This window comes from Mytilus californianus, unplaced genomic scaffold, assembly GCF_021869535.1.
Source record: "Mytilus californianus isolate M0D057914Y unplaced genomic scaffold, xbMytCali1.0.p SCAF_7, whole genome shotgun sequence".
In the NCBI taxonomy this organism is placed as follows: domain Eukaryota; kingdom Metazoa; phylum Mollusca; class Bivalvia; order Mytilida; family Mytilidae; genus Mytilus; species Mytilus californianus.
Window position 1 is genome coordinate 85,094,229 of NW_026262723.1, and position 20,617 is coordinate 85,114,845.

General features: G+C 31.9%; 2 protein-coding genes across 2 annotated transcripts in view; one reads left to right on the top strand and one right to left on the bottom strand.

Moving 5' to 3' along the window:
• Window positions 1-2,446: 2,446 nt before the first annotated feature.
• LOC127707727 (uncharacterized) lies at window positions 2,447-10,126 on the bottom strand. The gene is made up of 3 exons (XM_052212434.1): window positions 10,004-10,126; window positions 3,890-4,376; window positions 2,447-3,388 (listed from the first exon to the last, which is right to left on the bottom strand). Exons 2-3 carry the CDS (start codon window positions 4,368-4,370, stop codon window positions 2,757-2,759), a joined length of 1,113 nt encoding a protein of 370 aa, XP_052068394.1. The 5' UTR covers window positions 4,371-4,376; window positions 10,004-10,126; the 3' UTR covers window positions 2,447-2,756.
• An 83-nt stretch (window positions 10,127-10,209) lies between these two features.
• Window positions 10,210-20,617, top strand: part of LOC127707720 (phosphatidylinositol N-acetylglucosaminyltransferase subunit Q-like) — a 29,551-nt gene continuing 19,143 nt past the window's right edge. Inside the window, exon 1 of the mRNA XM_052212425.1 lies at window positions 10,210-10,340. The gene's annotated coding sequence lies outside the window, so the exon portion shown is untranslated. The remainder of the gene's footprint in view (window positions 10,341-20,617) is intronic.

Sequence of the window (20,617 nt, forward strand, 5' to 3'; positions counted from 1 at the left end):
ACATCTCTTCAATAGTATAAATAACACAATGCTAATTCATGAAGAAATAAATAGCGTGAGACCATTTTATTCTCCCCTAAAATTCTGAAATGACAAATTTATTATTCATCAAAAATAAGCATTAAGTTCTAACATGACATTACTCTCTAATAATATAATCAACTTCTCAGAAAAATTCTTAGATATGAGTCTTCAACAGGATAAATGTTTTGCCTGCCAAACTTATTGATTGAATGGCACATTTTATTGCAATAAAACTGAAAATTTATTTGTACAAAACAAATGAAATTAGTAAGATTAAAAATATCAATAGGACATGCACATCCGTAAAGAAACCTTAACTTGTGTGTTCTGTGAAAACAGCAGTGGAATGGCAATTTATATCCCAATTTCAACAACACTTTATAAAATCAATTGGCCTGTTAGTGTCAGGAGAATTGTTTTGGTAAATTTAACAGTTGCAAAGTGATGGCAAAGCACAATTTTTTTCAACAAATCATCTGTGAAATAATCAAGACATAAATTGCAAAATACCTTTTTCAAAATTAATTCCTCAAAATTAATTCCATTGTATAAGGAATACAAGAAGGTCATTATTTCACAATAGATTTTACTGATAATATTATTGATTGATCGATTTTTATTTTCTTACCTTCCAGTTGCAAATATTTCAAATATGTACAGAAACGGAACAAATTCAACAATACATCAAATAAGTATGATCTCTATGAAATTTTGCCTTTCAACAGGCTACCTTAATAAAGTTTCAAGTATCTTTGATGTGCATAAAGAGAGACACTCTCTCAACACAAGGCATTGGTTTCATTCATTCATTATTTGTATAAATTTATATATATTACATGTATTATGCTGTATATGGTCGATTAAATATTTATATTGTGCAAATCCAGTAAGCAGTATTTGCTTACAGAAAAAAAGTATAATTATTTAATGTCCCCATTTCAACAGCACATAACTAATTATTTATACATGTTACAAAGCCAAACAGGGTTCTCTGCAGTATGGGTGTTACCGATGAATGGGAGAAGTCCATTTAACCATAAATCACTATTCACTCCTGTCACCCTTTAGCTAAAAACTACTTTTGATACTTTTAATAATAAAGAGCTGCCTCATGAGTGCATGATACACCCCGTCGCTTTTTCAAAGAATAAAGTTCCATACATGTAACTCCTCAATGTCATATCAGTAATTTATAAAAAACTAAAAGGAGGTGATTTTAATAGATACATGTACATGTACAAAACAGTCACCAAAGTTTCATGAAAACTGCTCAAAGCACTTTTGAGTTATTTACTCGGAAACCTTAAATCTAAAAATTATAAAAATCAAAAGAGAGCTCAGGTCAATAGATATTAACAATTCACCAAAGTTTCATGCAAATTGGTTGAAGCTTTTCTGAGTTATTGTCCAACATGTTGATGACGGACGGACGGACAACGGTATACCATAATACGTATATATGGTTTATATTTTATCTACATGTACCTAAAATAAATTTCACATTATGAAAACTCTCAGCAATAACAAATTAAGACAGATGCATTCAACATAAATATAAACAAAACTGCACAAAAAATAGTGTAAATATTATTGCATCAATGTCTCATATGTATATGAATAGTATCTTGTAAAGTAAAGATAATTTTCATACCAATAATATTGTATCCCATTAAAAGATCATCATCACTAATATATATAAATAAAAATAAGAAGATGTGGTATGATTGCCAATGAGACAACTCACCATCAGAAACCAAATGATGTAGAAGTAAGCAACTATAGGTCAATGTATGGCCTTCAACAATGAGAAAAACCCATACCACATAGCAAGAAAATAAATAAAACAAAACGTATGGTTGATTATCAAATTAAACAAAGTACATTTAGAATGTAGTTATTAATTATTAAACAAAGTAAAAGTACATATACAATGAAGTTATTGATAATCAAACAAAACAAAGTACATATGCAATTAAGTTATTGATTATCAAACAAAATAAAATTACATGTACAATGAAGTTATTGATTATAAAAAAAACCAAAGTACATATACAATGAAGTTATTGATTACCAAGCAAAACAAAGTACATGTACAATGAAGTTATTGATTACCAAGCAAAACAAAGTACATGTACAATGAAGTTATTGATTACCAAGCAAAACAAAGTACATGTACAATGAAGTTATTGATTATAAAAAAAACAAAGTACATGTACAATGAAGTTATTGATTACCAAGCAAAACAAAGTACATGTACAATGAAGTTAATGATTACCAAGCAAAACAAAGTACATGTACAATGAAGTTATTGATTATAAAAAAAACAAAGTACATGTACAATGAAGTTATTGATTACCAAGCAAAACAAAGTTCATGTACAATGAAGTTATTGATTACCAAGCAAAACAAAGTACATGTACATGTGCAAAGAATTATTATAAAAAAGAAACATAAATCAAATAAAAAGGTGATGTTTAAATCACATACACAAAATAATAAAGAGATTCAAAAGTATGTTAAAAAATGTAGATCTTTGCTAAATCCCATATACAGATTTGCGATGTCAAATAAATTTTATCTGGATTTCATAAATTTTGCCCGATTTGTAGGGGAAAAAGGATTTCATTAACAATTTTGTAGAAAAAATATTTTTCAGTATGATACTAACATTACATTTTTGTACATAAACAGTTATTTCATGATCTTAAATATCAATTTAGGTTTGAACTTAATTACACATTTTGATGACTATCAGACTGTTCTGGTATAGGTTTCAATTTAGTGGTACTTGCAGAAGTTTTCAGTGATCCATTGGAGTACTTCTTGAAATCTTCTGCTGTAGATATACTTATAACTTTCTTCAAACTTTCTTCAGATCTGTGTTTTGATTTTCCTTCTGTGAATTTTGCAAAAATATAATACAAGCCACCACTAAGGTTCATACCAATACCTACATATGTGGCCATGTTGTGACTGATGCCACCAAATGTAAACAAACCAAACAATGTCTGTAACATTGCCTTGATACCACCAACAACACTTGTTGTCAGAGCTGATGTCATGCTAGTACATAGAAATAATGAATAGTTCAACAAACATCCCATAGAGACTGCAGCAAAGAAAACAAAAATAAATAAAGGATTTCCTAATCTTTCGTAATGTACTGCTTCAAATATTTCCTTATTAATTATTGAATATAACAGGAGGAATGGTAGAGTATTAAAACTGTTGAGTTGTAATGTTTCGACTGTAGTTATGTCCTTTGCTATATATCTCTGGACAAGGAGAAGATACAATGACTGGGTCAGGTTACTTAGACCTCCACAAGTATAAGCTGCTAAATTGAATTGCAAATCGCCATATCCTGAAAAATAATAATCACAAATTACATACTGACGATGTTGTATTGATCCAAACATGACATAGATTTCTAAGCTATCACATGACTTTTGTGAGTAAAACATGTGTAACATGGTTAAACAGACTATTTCAAAACTAAAGCATTAATAGCAAAACTTTGGTGTTTGAACCAGGTGATAATTCTTTTTGTACATATCCTGGTTATCATATGATTAAGCTTAGTAATTTACATATGTGAAACAAGGGTTACAATAATAATAATTTACCTGCTACAATACATCCAGTAGTAAGATGTGAAACAAGGGTTACAATAATAATAATTTACCTGCTACAATACATCCAGTAGTAAGATGTGAAACAAGGGTTACAATAATAATAATTTACCTGCTACAATACATCCAGTAGTAAGATGTGAAACAAGGGTTACAATAATAATAATTTACCTGCTACAATACATCCAGTAGTAAGATGTGAAACAAGGGTTACAATAATAATAATAATTTACCTGCTACAATACATCCAGTAGTAAGACACATAACACTGGCAATAGTCTTCTTAGATGGAAATCCCTGTTTGAGTATTACAACTGACAAAAACATGGTAACCAGAGGAACACATCTCTTAAGTACACCATACATCGCTACATTCATATGACTCAAAGCAGTTAAACCAAGTACAGAATTTAGTGCATAAAACAATGCTGGTAATGCAAATGTTTTTCCTCGACTTAGAGTGTATTTCGGCAGTTGAATAAGTTGTAAACAGCTCAATAATTCTAATATAAAAATGGTAAAAACCATTTGCACAACCATGATGAAAACAGGAAAGTCAAACTTGTAAGTTGTCATCAAAGCTTTGTTGATAAATGCCATGGAAACAGAACAAGTGCCATAGAATACAGCAGAACCAACTGCTTTGATAGAATCACGGGCTTCATCCATACTGAAGGTGCGTTGAAGTACATTTTTCTCTTGATTTGCACTCATTTATACCTGTAATAGATATCAGTATATGAGTTGTCGTTTATATGTAAAAGTCTACAATTGTTCACCTTATCAAAACTGGACAACACAAAGACCTCTTGTTGATACAGTTATGAATTCCCTATATAAACGCTGGGAAAACAAAATTTTGTTGTTGTCAGATCTAGAAGTTATTGAACAGATTTAAAATGGAGGAAACTAGTTGATTACAATATCTGGAAAGATTTAATGTATCTGTGTCATAAATGTAAATTCTCAAATATAGATATTAAAGAGCAATAACTCCAATAAGGGGTTGCTGAACAATTTCTATCATCTTGACTTATTTGTAGATCTTGTCTTGCTGATCAATTTTGTTTATATAAGTTTCCATCGATCTATTTTTGTTATTAAGATATTAGACAAATACGCAAAAAAATAAAGGTAGAACGCATACATGGCACATATTTCAGACCCAAAAGCATCTATGATACCAAATCCGTGTCTGTTCCCCATGCACATGATACCAAATCGGTGTCTGTTCGCCCCCATGCACGTTCGCCCCCTTTCACGTTCGTTCCCTACACGTTCGCACCCTTTTTATTGGTTTTGTGTTAAATAATTTTTCAATTGTTTTTTGGTTACATTGTAGTGTATTTCTATAAATATTTTTTAGTTCATTGTTTCAAAATGAAGTGACTTTCTAAAAACGATTTTTGTGTTGAATAATTTTTTAATCGTGTTTTGGTTTTTGTATTGCTATAAATAAGTTATTTTTTCATTGTTTCAAAATAAAGTGACGTTTTTTGTGTTGAATATTTGTTTAATTGTGTTTTGGTTAGTGTATTGCTATAAATTTTTGTTTTCATTATTTCAAAATAAAGTGACTTTCTAAAAAGGTTTTTTTATGTTGAATATTTTTTTAATGTTAAGATACCAAACTGCTATCAAACTCAACAACAATAACATTTTGAATCTTCATTGTTTTTACTCATACATGTACCAAGCTAAAACATGCTAACTACATGCAAAATTCAAATCAAAGCTAGTAAAAACAACAATCACGATTTTCAAACACATAACAATAACACCAAGTTTAGCTGTGTAAACACCATATTAACAGTAATCATACATAATTAACATATAATAACTAATCATCAAATCAATTTAAAACAATTTAAAATATGAAAATAAAAATATTTTAATATTGATATAAACATCTAAAAAACATCTAACAATTCATCAGGTTTTTGAATAAAAAAAGGGTGCGAAAGGACCCAGGGGGAAAACGTGTGGGGTGCGAACGTGTATTAGGCACGATCGGACCCAATACCCATGATACCTGTGATACCAAGGATTTATCCTTAATGATACGAGCTCCTAATACCCATGTTTATACACCAATATCAACTTGTTTTTTATGAATGAGTTACACCAGTTGACCCGAGGTCAATCCGTGTAAATGATGTCATCAGAGACATATAATACAAGAGATTCGCAACTCTAGTAGAGTCTATATAACAGCCAATGAAATGACGTGGCCACCGGAAAACCGATTAATCCGATGGATTTATGGGTAAAAACTCGCTATTGTTGTGAAAAAGGTTCTACGCCTCACGATTTTTCTAATGGATAATGTCGATACCTTTCACAGCTAAAGCATGCAAGTATATTTAAAAGTTACAAAAAACTAATTCTAATAATTTGTTATTGATAAAATGTGTTCTAATGATGAGATTAATCAAATACAAACAAAGTTAAAACTCGGCCCATTTTACTTCACCTATTGCCGTAGAAACCATTTGATCTCCCAACTTTTTTCTTAAAACTTGGAAATATGCTAATAAATATATAATTTTATGGGGCAATAATACTCCCAAATGTTGTTTCGTGAAAATAAGACTTTTTTCGTAAAATTTGATCCAATAGTGTTTTTTTTTCTTCAAAATTATCAACAAATGTGGTGATTTTTTCTTATTGATACCCGAAGCCAGCTGTGCTGGTACTATCATTTTATCTCGTAATACTTGGAAATGTGCGAATAAATATTCAATTATATGGGGCTATATTACTCTCAGATGTTATGTCGTGAAAATAAGACCAGTTTCGTAAAATTTGATCCAACAGTTATTTCTAAAAATATCAACAAAGGTGACTATTATTTTGTTATTCATACACAAAGCCAGCTTTGCTAATTTTATCAATCTGTTTCGTCAAAACTAGAAATATTATGGGGATATATATTACTCCCAATTTTTTTTTTTATTAAACTGGCTAAATATTGAAATTGTTCATGGACAAATTTCCTTAAATCAGTCCTTCATTTTTGTGCACTATGAAATTTATAGCCTGCATTTTGTTAGACAATTTATTCATTTTTCATTCTGTTTATGGCAAAGTTGTTTATTTTCTCCTATTCTGAAGTCATTTTTTTTCCTTCTTTTTAGGGTGCCAAAGATGAACGAATGGAGTAAATTTACAAAAGGAGTAAAATTTTCCTAGTAAAGGAAACCTTCTGCTGGCCGTAATATTATGAATGAGCTTCATGCATCTGTTGTCGTTTCAGACTACGCTTCTCATTCAAAACATGAACCTAATTCATTTTTAAACTAAAATCGTATTGAGGACATTTCAATGGTGACTGCAAAAGATATATATATATATATATATATAAACAAGTCTAAATTGAAAACAACGTTTAAACCTATGATTGCGTTGGATAAAAACCGCAATTTTTATACGTGTGCATGCAAAAACAAATTTCTTGTTAGAGGGGTCTAAATACAGCACAAACAACATTTTCCAAAAGACCAAAAAAGTGAAAAAGTATATTTTAACAAAACGCATTTGACTAACAGGTCGAATAACAAATGTTCTTAAACCCTGCTGACTGCCATTGGCGATTGCCAAATAAACGGATCACAAGGTGTAATAAATGGATCTTAATTAAAAATTTAATACCAAACAGAAAACAATAAACTTGCGGCAAAGATGGTATACCGCAAACAAAGGTGCAAAGATTTTTGTACACCATATCCGGATTTCGACAATTAATGTCTCTTCAGTGATGTTAGGAATCTAAACAGTATTTGGAAGGCCGTGTAATTTACCTCAATTTAGGATAGACTCTCGAATTTTGAGGAGTCAAATTAGGATGAACGGATCATATAAACCCGAAGGCAAATATAATACAAGCCCAAACGAAAAAATATAAACAAGTCTAAATTGAATATATATATATAAAGAAAAGTCAAATAGAATCTGTATGCTGGTAACATATAAGAAAAATAATATAAGATAATGACGGTTTCAATTCATCACTTTTACTAGCGCTTTCACTGCTTTCACAGATCTGTGAAAGCAGTGAAAGCGCTTGTAAAAGTGATGAATTGAAACCGTCATTATCTTATATTATTTTTCTTATATATATTATGATAATAAAATATTTTATTTACACCAAGGATTTGTATATGTATACACATAAACAATCTTACTTTTAAACTGCCATCTCTTTGCCCCAGAATAAAGAGACAAAAAACCACTACAAATGATTAAAAGACAAAAACCACTACAAATGATTGTCTCGTGGAAATAAGGTTATAAAATACTTTTAAAATAGTGTCTTCCGTGTTGCTTTGATGTATGACATCGGCTCCCACTTCAATGTTGTGTTTTTTATAGATTTTTTGTTGCTTCGAGGACACACATATCCATCTATGTATGCAGTATTGTCAATTGTTTTTGTTGGTGGGTATCTCGCTTATGTTTTCGTCCTTTTCACTATCAACAAAGAGTTCGTTATCAGTTTATTCAACTAGGAGTATATCTAAGTCGTAACTATTAAGATTGTCATCCCACGAAATAAAATCGGAATTTTCCATATTGCGTGCAAATGAATGAAGCTTTATTTAAGTGAGAAATTAATTGTAATTTTCTTAAATATTAATTCTCAATACACACTTCAAACATGACGAAACCATAAATTTACCGACAATCATTTAAAAAACAACTCAATGCAAGCCTATGATGAAACTGTCAAACAACACTTAGAAATCAAACATTTACCGGCAATCCTACAGGAAAAACCCAATGCAAGCCCAATAAATGATGGATATAAAAATAAATAAATTTTTTATAATTTATAAATATCAAGAATAAAAAACAAAGCCTATCATGATTAACAACTAATTAACAAATAAATTAAGTTTTTTTCCACATTAATTAATTTTACATTTTGTGACTTGTATTTTTGGAAAGAGTGTGGACACCTGTGGTGTGACAACTTCTTGTTTACAAGGTGTCAATTAAAACTCATTATTTATAACATGTTCGTGATTTACCTGGTCATCGAATAATTCAAACCTAATATACATGTCACACTGTGAAATTATGTCTCCGAGACAGGTGTATATTCAATAGAAACCGATTATGTAACTATCAAATAAAATGAACTCTAACACAATTTATCAAGTGTTAATTATTTAATATCAGTTTTTTAATACATTATCAAATTATGTCTCTTTTTCAATAATACAAATCTAAAATCAAAATTACATTAAAATAAATAATTATATATGTACTCAAATTATTTAATTAATTATGATAAATTTAACACTGAAACAGTTTATGTTATGCTTAAACATTCGTCCTTACTTCGAGAACTTTTAATACTTTTATTAAGGTTCATCATAACAAATGGACAAATATGGCCGTATTTTCACCTAAAAAACTACTCTGTGTACAGGCTTACCTGTGCAGTTTGGAAAGTTTTAAGGCCTGGCATCCACTAGATGTATAAAAGTTAAATTTATTTTGCATATCAGAAATATAAAATCTTTTTTGGATTATGATGGGCATTTTTTTTCCGTTCCTGCTGAAGGTGTAAAAATAAACCAAGTTGGGATATAACTTTGAGATGCTCCATCTCAGGTAACAACTGATTTGTATTGTATTGATTGTCCTTGATTGGCATGGACAATAGATATCTACACATCTATAGGTGAGTTAAAGGTAGTAACTGAGTGGACAGTATCAAATGCAATTCAGGTGTTTGTTTATTTTTACACCTTCTGCAGGAAGGGAAAAAAATGCCCATCATATTCAAAAAAAGATTTTATCTTTCTGATATGCAAAATAGATTTAACTTTTATATATCTAGTGGATGCCAGGCCTTAAAATTTTCCAAACTGCACAGGTAAGTCTGTACACAGAGTAGTTTTTTAGGTGAAAATACGGCCATATTTGTCCATTTGTTATGATGAACCTTAATGACTTTATTACCTAAGGAGATCTCGCGAGGTTGAACTAGTGGCCGCGTGTTATTACGGGATTTCGCCGAGTTGCGAATCTCTTGTATTATATGTCTCTGATGTCATCGAATAATCAATTCTTATTGTGACATAATAACATATATAATTGTGACCACTGGTGACATAGAAAATTTACAGGAAAGTTATCGAATTGTCCAGGAATCAAAGTGTATATTCAACAGGGCGAACCAACAGGCACTTGTTTCTATCCATTGGAAGGTCGAATATCTATATATAATTTAAGTATCTCCCCATGGATAGAAAAAAGTGCATATGGGCCAACCGGAACAGGGGACGAAATAATTTGATTGTGGTCGAACGGACCCGGATTCATGAATTTGCATATACCAGCAAAACTGCGACACTGTTTTTACGGAGAAATATACTGTATTCGTCTAGTTGACTACTTAGAACAAATGTACAGGTGTTCTTGTTAGCACGTGAGACTCGGGTGTAGAATGAATATTTTCTCTCTTTCTTTTCGGTGTGACAACTAACAACTTCCTGTTACCTGTGATCTCAATCGAGTTGACGTTTTTAAACTATGTAATAAATAAGTCGGATACCGTTTGGGACGAAGAAACCATAGATGCTATGATTTCCCCTGATAGATGTTATAAGATTTTATAAACACCAGTGCTCTGTCATCATACCAATTTCAAAGGCCATTGCTTAAAGTTTATACGTAAGCACATGCACAACATTATTTACTTTTGCAAATCAAAATTCAAAATAGATCATCCACATTTGCACATTTGCCCATAGGCATAGGCTATGGCATAGGACATGGTATATCTGGACGATTCGTTCCAACTTATATTTTTCAGGGAGATGAGGAAAACAGTATTCAACCATACAAACAGTTTAGCATTAGCTTATTAAATTTTCTATCCTGCAAGCCTATATATGATCATATATATGGATGGTTTCTTATCATCGAGTTGCAAGTTAAGAAAATCGAGTGTTGAGTTAAGATGGTCTAGTTGTGAGTTACGAAAGTCGAGTTGCGAGTTACAAAGGTCGAGTTACGAAGGTCGAGTTGCGAGTTACGAAATTCGAGTTGCGAGTTACAAAGGTTGAGTTGCAAGTTCGTAAAATATTATGTTTCTCTAATTTCTTAAGAATTATATATATATATAAACAGTTGTGTCGTCTGATTTTTGAAACAGAATTTTCAGGTTTACTTCACATTTAATAAACAAAGCATGTACATGTACCTTAGTTATACACTGCATGAGGAAGGGTTCCAATTTTTGGATTGCAGGATTTGAAAGAGTTATGTGATACTTATTTATAAGAGTCTATATGTTGCAAAGTCACGCACACTTAAATTTCTTTCATGAGAGCGACATTGTTCATTTTCTAAAATAAAACAGGATATACTGTAGATATAAGACAAATGTATACCGTACTGAACAAATCAAGCATAAGAAAATAAATCATGTAGACAAATGAAATATACTTGTAAATTACACAGAATATAGCACTGTTTTAGGCCTAAAGTAAATACTTATCAAAGGTACCAGGCTAATAATATTTTCTACGCCAGACGGGCGTTTCGTCTATACAAGACCCATCAGTGACGCTTGAATAAAGGATATTCATTAGCATACCAAGTGCTAACTCTTCGTCTTTCGCAAAGGTTTAGGGTGATATAGGCACTATTGCACATTTAACTTATGAAAATATCTCATGAATTAGTCAGAAATGTGTTATGCTATGTGCTTTATGTGATAAATTAGATAATTTTGAACTTTGTTAACTTTGTGATTCAACCCCATGCGGAGATGGTATATATATATCAAATAGTTAATAATCGAGTTGTTCAATGTATGTATATCTGAATACTACAACGCAAAAATAAGCATGCTATAGATGTCTTTCTATGGCATTATGGTAACTTCCTGGCATAGGAGATCATAAAATGGATTTTTTTTTAATTTGAAAAGACATTATTCCACAATAAGCTATACCGCTGTTACAAAAAATTAAGGAACAGTTTTAAGGAATGTTTATTGCGTGTGTTTTTACTGTATGAGCACGGAAGCCTTGTCTGTCATTTTTTTACCTGCATGCAGCCTTGATACAAATGTTGTAGTTTCAGATATCAGCTGGGAATATTGTCTAGAATGGATGTGAATAAATTTAAAGATTATTTCCACTGAAAATTAGGAGAAAATATATATATTGACATTAAGTTTCTAATAAATTGTTCGGATTTTAATGAAAACAAAAAACACATTTGGTGTTTTTATTTCTAGAAATATTTGAAAAAAATGTATCCTTAAAGGACACATGCACCCCCAAAAAATGAATTAGATAGCCATTGTTCATTATATATAAAATGTTTATTATATACTGAGTAGTCCACAATTTTGAGTGTCACTGCCAAAGAATATATTTTGGGGTCCCTAACAAATATTTCCTCTGCAGCTGCCCCAAAGAGCCCACTCTTAACGAAATCTGCAGAAGGGGTCTTTTACATACATTGTATATGTACTATAGTTTAGTTGCTATCTATCTTTACGTTTAATATTACAGTGCTAGCTATGAAATTTAATAATAATTAAACTACAAGCCATCCGCTGTATTTCAAACGGCTATCTGTTTCTTCAGAAAATAACCATACTTTGCGTAGTGATTATGTAAGCAATCCATTCATATTTTTTTTACACCAGACTCAGATGAAGTCCAAACAACAAAAAGAATCAACAATACTGTATACAATTCTATAAGCAATCATAATTCAAAAATGTTAAAGAGGTACCGGTACACCAAAAAATTAAAATAGTTTTCCCCATTTTCACGCAAATCTAATTTTGTAACTCACAACTCGACTTTTGTAACTTGCAACTCGACTTTAGTAACTCCCAACTCGACCTTCTTAACTCACAACTCGACCTTAGTAACTCGCAACTCGACCTTTGTAACTCGCAACTCTACCTTCGTAACTCGCAACTCGACTTTCTTAACTCGCAACTCGGCTTTTGTAACTCGCAACTCGATACTTGACAACAAGTGAACCTCATATATATGTTAATAAGTTTTTACTGGTCAGAGATCTATAATACAATGCTTTATATGTCTCTGTACTGGTCAAGGAACAGTGACCATCAGTTGCCTTCACCTGCCGTTTTATTCAATAATGGATGCGTTGCATAAAATTATCAGGCCTCAGGCCACAATTATTTTTTCCATTGGTTACAATGCATTTCTTTGTAAAAGTCAATTTGAATTAAAAAAATTATACCAGTCTAAACATGTAATAAATTTAACTGCTTATAGACCATTATTATTCAACTATTATTATGCTTGTCCCAGGACAATCCATCTCTGCTTTTTCTTTTGAGAGCCCTATTTACATGCCAATGGTAGAATTTGAATCGAATAAATGCTGAAGGCTAATTTCTACCCTACTTTCATTTTGGCCAAATCACTACTTTCACTTTCAACAATAAATTTTTCCCACATGTTTTACTTACTTCAATCATACCTGCCAACCCTCCCGTTTTGAGCGGGAGACTCACGCTCAAATGGCTAAATTCAGGAAATCTCCCGCTTGCCGGTACCCTCCCGCGCGGGAGTAAAGAATCTCCCGCTTTTGGATATCTTAACCTTGAATGACAAGTCAACATTAATTACGTTTTTGTGTCACTGATGAGGGTTGTTTTTACCTGTAATCACAGACCATGTGAAATTAAATGGCCTCACTTGACAGCTTGGGTGTCAAACATAGTACTAATTAACGATCATTAACGACTTTTGCTTCAAGCTTTGTGTTATTAAAAACACTTTAAAGTAGCCTGGGGTCCTGGCTCACTGCACGACGAAGTATTAGATTGGGTCAGAATGTCAGAGAAATTTCGGGTTACTTCCCCTGTTTAATCCTGTTTTAAGTTACCCTTCTTAAAATAATGTGAATTGATAAAACAATATAAACTAAATACAAATTAAACAAAGAATCATAAAAGGATGGCAATTAACAGATTTTGTATGCCTTAAGACAAACATAATGCACCATCTGTGACAACATGATTGCTCTCTAATAACAGAGGTATCTGGGGTGAAAAGTTGTCCTGATGAGATTCAAGTGTCAGAGATGATGAAATAGGAAAGAAACAAAGAACACAGCTTCTGTAGGATATAACGATATCTAAAGAAACAAAGTACAAAATGTATATCTATTAACTCTTATATGTGTTTCGTAAATGAATAAATAAACACGTCATATATTTCACTTGAAAGTGTCGGTCGCCCAAAATCTCCCCCTCAGCTGTCATAGCTGAGAGGGAGATCTCCCTCTTTGAAGGTTTCAGAGGTTGGCAGGTATGTTCAATATATATGCAACTGATAGGACCACTTTAATAGTAAACTTTTCAAAGAAAACAGTAGTCATAATACTTCGGAAGAAATACCCCATATAATACTTGGGAAGGAGCTATATTCCTAGACCACGAACAACGGGAATTAATTGTGGTCTGAAGCCATCAGACTTGATATCTTCAGACAAATATTGTTACTTAATTTGTAAAAATTCAGTTTTGTGATCCGATTAAGATATAGGGAAATGTTGATTATTCTGTAACTTGGATCTCCTATAGCTAAACTGTTTGTATGGTCTTATAAAATTGTCATGTCATATATTAATTACATCATGTGACACCTTTAATAAAAGATTAATAACTTATATGTATTGTTTATTTAAAAAAAACCACAATACTGGTACAATACTGGAAGACAGTACTGGTACAAAATTGTATACCAGTATTGCGATCACCAACTACAGGAAATCCTGTAACTTAAGCGTGTTGTGGGAAGATTCACATGTGGTGACGTGACGTCATTGTTTCATGATGTCCTAGATTTTAAAAACTGTTTTCAGACAATATGTAACCTTGCTTTAGAATATGCATGGTCTTTAAAAAGAATTCTAGGGGTCTCTGTGGCCGAGTGGTCTAAGAAGTTGAACCACTGCTTCACTAGCTTGTCAAAACTGAGGTTGTGAGTTTGAATCCAGCATGTGGCAGGTGCACTCGACTCAAAATCTTAATTGACTAGGATTTTCAGTTTTCCTACCGAAGGTTGGTGGTTCTCTTCAGGGCACTCCGATTTCCTCCATCAACAAACACTGACCACTATGAAATAGCACAATAGTGCTGAAAGTGGCGTTAAACACCAATCAATCAATCAAAAGAATTCTTTAAGATTTATAATTTTCAATATTAAAATCTATGCGTCTCTTGAATACACTGTAAGTGGTTGATTTCAAGTGACATAAAGTTTGCATTCAGATCAGGAAGGAGACCTTCCATATAATGGTCAGAATGACAATATATTAGATTCAGTTGACATACCTTTGTCTCTTCTTGCTACACAAAAGCAAAAAATAACATTATTGTCTTGATTAAATGTAAATTCTAAATGTTAAATCCTTTTTATGTTAAAAGAATGTTTCCATAAAAAGTTCCTGGTGGTAAAAATTATTTGAGAAAAACCTAAATTTCTGACGGTTACTGATACTCGACCAGTATAGATTAATTATCTATTTATTTGATGACAATTCGTTGCACCTGGAACAAACATGACTCTATTGACTATTACAATTATCTATATATCATTGGTACCAGGTTTCCCACTCCTAAATTACTTTTTAATATCAAAGAACTGCTAGCTAATTTTATTTTATAAGAGATTACATTGTAGTATTTTATTATGATTGCTTATTGTATTTTAATACTTTGTACATAAAAGTTTTTAATGTGTTCATCAAAAGAATAAGCCTGTCGTCAGTTTGGGTCCTACATGCTTGTAAATAATAATTGAAACCATGCAAATAAACTCTGGACACAGAGATATGTCTCCCTATTTATGTAATTTGATAGTAAAATGAGAATGTCAAAATTACATGCCAAAAAAAATATATGTCAATGAATCAATGACCATGATGACTGAAGGTACAAGGCCAAATTATTTTGGTGGAAATAAGATATGCCAATGCTGATATAGCTGCATTCTAAATATCACTGACATCACTTACCATAAGTGATTCCCCATAAACTGACCTAATTGCAAACTTTACCATATGAACTATGCAAAAGATTCAAAGTCAATAGACAAGGACTGAGGGGGCAGGGCCAAATAATCTTATTGGAAATAAGATGTGCCAATTCTTATACAACTGCGTACCAAATGTCATTCACTTATCAAATGTGCTTCCCCTTAAACTGACCTACTAGTAATTACAAATTTTAAAATGTAAACTTTGAAAAAGTCTTCAAGATTTTAAGTCAATAGACCATAACTAAGGGGGAGGGACCAAACAATTTCCAATGAAATGAAATGTGGTTCCCCTTAGAATGAACTAATCACAAACTTTAACATGCAAACTATGCAAAAGATTCAGTCAGTAGACTGAGGGCAGGGCTGAAAAATCTCCATAGAAATGAGATGTGTCAGTGCTTATACAACTGCATACTGAATATCATTGTTTACCAAAAGTGGTTCTTGTTAAACTAACCTAATCACAAAATTAAACAAGTTGTTGATGCCTCTGCCAGAAATAGCATATCCAAGTCTGTCTTTTTATACGCCCGTTTACAGGATGTATTATGGTATACCGTTGTCTGTCTGTCCGTCCGTCCGTCCGTCCGTCCGTCCGTCCGTCTGTCCGTCGTCAACATGTCAGACATTAACTCAAAAATGCTTTAACCAATTTGCATAAAACTTTGGTGAATTGTTAATATCTATTGACCTGAGCTCCCTTTCGTTTTTTATAAAATTTAGATTTTACGTTTCAGAGTTAGGGGGTTTTATTGATTAAAAAAAGGGGGATTTTCCAGTTTTCGGACAATAAGTCAAGAATGCTTTCACCAACTTGCAAGAAAGTGTGGTGAATTGTTTATATCTATTGACATGAGCTCCCTTTCCATTTTTATAAATTTTAGATTTTACGTTTCCGAGTTACAGGGTTTTATTCATAAAAAAAGGGGGGATTTTCTAGTTTTCGGACAAAAACTCAAAAATGCTTTCAGCAATTCTTATGAAACTTTTGTGAATTGTTTGTATATATTGATGTAAGCTCCCTTTAGAATTTTATAAATTTTACATTTTACATTTCTGAGTTATGGGGTTTTATTCATTAAAAAAAGGGGTGATTTTCCAGTTTTCGGACAATAACTCAAAAATGCTGTCACCAATTCTCATGAAACTTTGGTGAATTGTTTATATCTATTGATGTAAGCTCCCTTTTTATATTCATAAATTTCTAATATGACATTGAGAATTAATTGAACTTTATTTGTTTATAGTCTGACAACAGATTTACTAAGTATTGCACAACAGCAAGAAATCTTTAATTGAATATAAATTCAATTCATATAACCAATTTCAAGTTCTTTGACTACATTTATTCAGAAACCTATAATATGTCAAATATTTAATTACAATCCAAATTCAGACCTGAATCAAGCTTGAATATTGTGTCCATTTTTGCCCCAACTGTTCAGGGTTGGACCTCTGCGGGCGTATCTAGCCGCACTCAGCGAAGCAGTTTATTGACTCTGTCAAGCCAGACAAAGATATAAATCATACTTTTGTATTTCAAATATGTAAGTATTCAACTTATAGTCATTCAATTTGTATTTTTTAAAGAGATATACAATGTATGTAGATCTAGATATGATAGTTCAGCATTACTGGTCCCAAGGAGAAAGTTTGCTACCTTTATTAATAATTTAATTTTGGATGTAACACGTCTTCTGATTGGCTGAAAGTGTTTTGTTTATCAGCTCATAGACATAATTTTGTCATGTGACTGTGACATCATCAACGTTTTTTCACGATCTACTCCTTAAAATTGAATTTAGAATTAAATTATAAGGAATGACTGTAATATTTTTTCTGTCTATTCGAAATAACCTCAGAAATGTGGTGCACACTTTTAAATAACCCGCTACACGGGTTATTCAGTGTGCACCACATTTTTGAGGTTATTTCTTCATAGACAGAAAAAATATTACAGTCATTCCTTAAACAAACTTATAAGATGTAAGGGGTGTAGACCTCCCTTATTGACATATCAACAAAATATCTATTTTTACGAAAAATCTATGTTACAATAATTGGAGATTTTATCATTTTAAGAAAAAATTGACTGTTTTTCATTGATTTTATGTGCTTTTTATACAAATGTTAATTTATTTTGAAAGAATTCGTTTAGTAATATTTCATAAAATAAAAAAAATAAATACATTATTTTTTCTATTTTCAGTTATAGTTCAATGAGCCAAAGTTGTATGTAAAACCTGTGACATATAAAAATAAGAATATGTGGAATGATTGCCAATGAGACAACTCTCCACCAGAGACCAAATGACATAGAAGTTAACAACTATAGGTCACCGTACAACCTTCAACAATGAGCAAAACCCATACCACATAGTCATCTATAAAAGGCCCCGAAATGGCAAATGTAAAACAATTCAAGCGAGAAAACTAAAAACATTATTAAATCCTGAATGTCATAATATAGTACAATGTATATACTTAAAACGAAAGTGAAAGTAACAATATAGAAACGCCTTCTGGATTCTTATTTTATTGATTTAATTTTGGACGGTATTTCTTAATGAAATAATTTTCTTTATTAATTCTCATTAGTTTCGTTGCTTTATCTGAACACTGATAAAATGGAAAAATAAAGAAATTTGGATGATTTGATCTAGCACATAAATCAATACGTTCGCTAAGTGGTATTTTTCTTGTACTTGGGACTCGATGTCTATGTACTGTCATTCCTTTTCTAATGGTGTTGCCGGTTTGTCCAATATTTTTTTCTTGAAAACCACTGCAAGTTATGATATATATATAAAAGGTTTTCAGATGCACATGTAAATATGTTCTTGATTTTAAAAATGTGTCCGAATTTAAAAATGAATTCTGTTCCTTCGGATAAGTACAAACAAGATTCACAATTTGGTCGTCCACATTTTTATACGACCGCAAAAATTGAAAATTTTTTGGTCGTATATTGGTATGACGTTGGCGTCGTCGTCGTCGTCGTCGTCGTTGTCGTCGTCGTCGTCGTCGTCGTCTGGCGTCGTCCGGCGTCGTCCGAAGACACATTGGTTTTCGCACTCTTACTTTAGTTTAAGTGAATGGATCTCCATGAAATTTTACCATAAGGTTCAATACCACGAAAGGAAGGTTGGGATTGATTTTGGGGGTTATGGTACCAACAGTTAAGGAATTAGGGGCCAAAAAGGGGCCAAAAATAAGCATTTTTGTAATTCCAGACAATAACTTGTGTGTAAGTGTATGGATCTCTCTGACATTGTACCACAAGGTTCCATATCACAAAGGGAAGGCTGTAATTGATTTTGGGGGTAATTGCCTCAAAATTTTAGGAATTAGGGGCCAAAAAAGGGGCAAAAAACAAGAATTTTTCTAGTTTCATGACAATAACTTGTGTGTAAGTGTTTGGATATTTCTGAAATTGTACTACAAGGTTCCATATCACAAAGGGAAAGCTTGAATTGAGTTTGGGGGTAATTGCCTGAAACGTTTAGGAATTGGGGGCCAAAAAGGGGCCAAAAATAAGCATTTTTCTAGTTTCCAGACAATAACTTGTGTTCAAGTGTATGGATCTCTCTGAAATTGTACTGCAAGGTACCATACCACAAAGGGAAGGCTGTGATTGAGTTTAGGGGTGATGAATCATAAGGGGGTTCAAAAAATTTGGGGGGGGGGGGATTTTTTTTTTTCTTTTTTTTTCTTTTTTTCCTTTTTTTTTTCTTTTAAAATTTTCCATTTTAAGTTGGTTATTTCTGATTAATATTTAAAAGCAAATAATAATGATATGGTAGGAGTTACACACCAAACAGGATGTGTAAATTATTATATAATAAGTATTGTGCAATAGCAAGAAATTTTCAATTGCACAGTATTGCACAATTGCAAGAAATCTTCAATTGCACAGTATTGCGCAATAGCAAGAAATCTTCAATTGCACAGTATTGCGCAATAGCAAGAAATATCCAATAGCACAATATTGCGCAATAGCAAGAAATTGTCAATTGTACAGTATTGCACAATAGCAAGAAATATTCAATTGCACAGTATTGTGCAAAAGAAGATACTTCGTATAAATTGCTTATTTCTTGATCAATTTCAATGGGGTTTTATTCTTGAATTCTTGGGGTTCTTTAATATGCTGAATCTAACCGTGTATTAAGTTTTTGGATTTTGGGCCCCGTTTTTAAATTGGTCTACATTAAGGTCAAAAGGGTCCAAAATTAAACTTAGTGTGATTTTAACAAAAATTGAATTATTGGGGTTCTTTGATATGCCGAATCTAACCGTGTATTTAGATTCTTGATTATGGGCCCAGTTTTCAAGTTGGTCCAAATCGGGGTCCAAAATTAAACTTTGTTTGATTTCAACAAAAATTGAATATATGGGGTTCTTTGATATGCTGAATCTAACCATGTATTTAGATTTTTGATTTTTGGGCCCCGTTATCAACTTTGTCCACATTGAGGTCAAAAGGGTCCAAAATTAAACTTTGTTTGATTTCATCAAAAATTGAATTCTTGGGGTTCTTTGATATGCTGAATCTAACCATGTATTTAGATTTTTTATTTGTGGACCCGCTATCAAATTGGTTCATATTGAGGTCAAAAGGGTCCAAAATTAAACTTTGTTTGATTTCATCAAAAATTGAATTATTGGGGTTCTTTGATATGCCAAATCTAACCGTGTATTTAGATTTGAATTTTGGGTCCCGTTTTTAAATTGGTCTACATTAAGGTCCAAAGGGTCCAAAGGGTCCAAAATTAAACTTAGTTTGATTTTAACAAAAATTGAATTCTTGGGGTTCTTTGATATGCTGAATCTAAACATGTGTTTAGAATTTTGATTATGGCCCCAGTTTTCAAGTTGGTCCAAGTTGGGGTCCAAAATTAA

Coding starts and splice junctions, on each gene's coding strand:
- LOC127707727 (XM_052212434.1), bottom strand. CDS start 4,370: ATGAGTGCAAATCAAGAGAAAAATGTACTTCAACGCACCTTCAGTATG. Junction 3,389..3,889: donor TACTGGATGTATTGTAGCAG/GTAAATTATTAT, acceptor ATTATTTTTCAG/GATATGGCGATTTGCAATTC.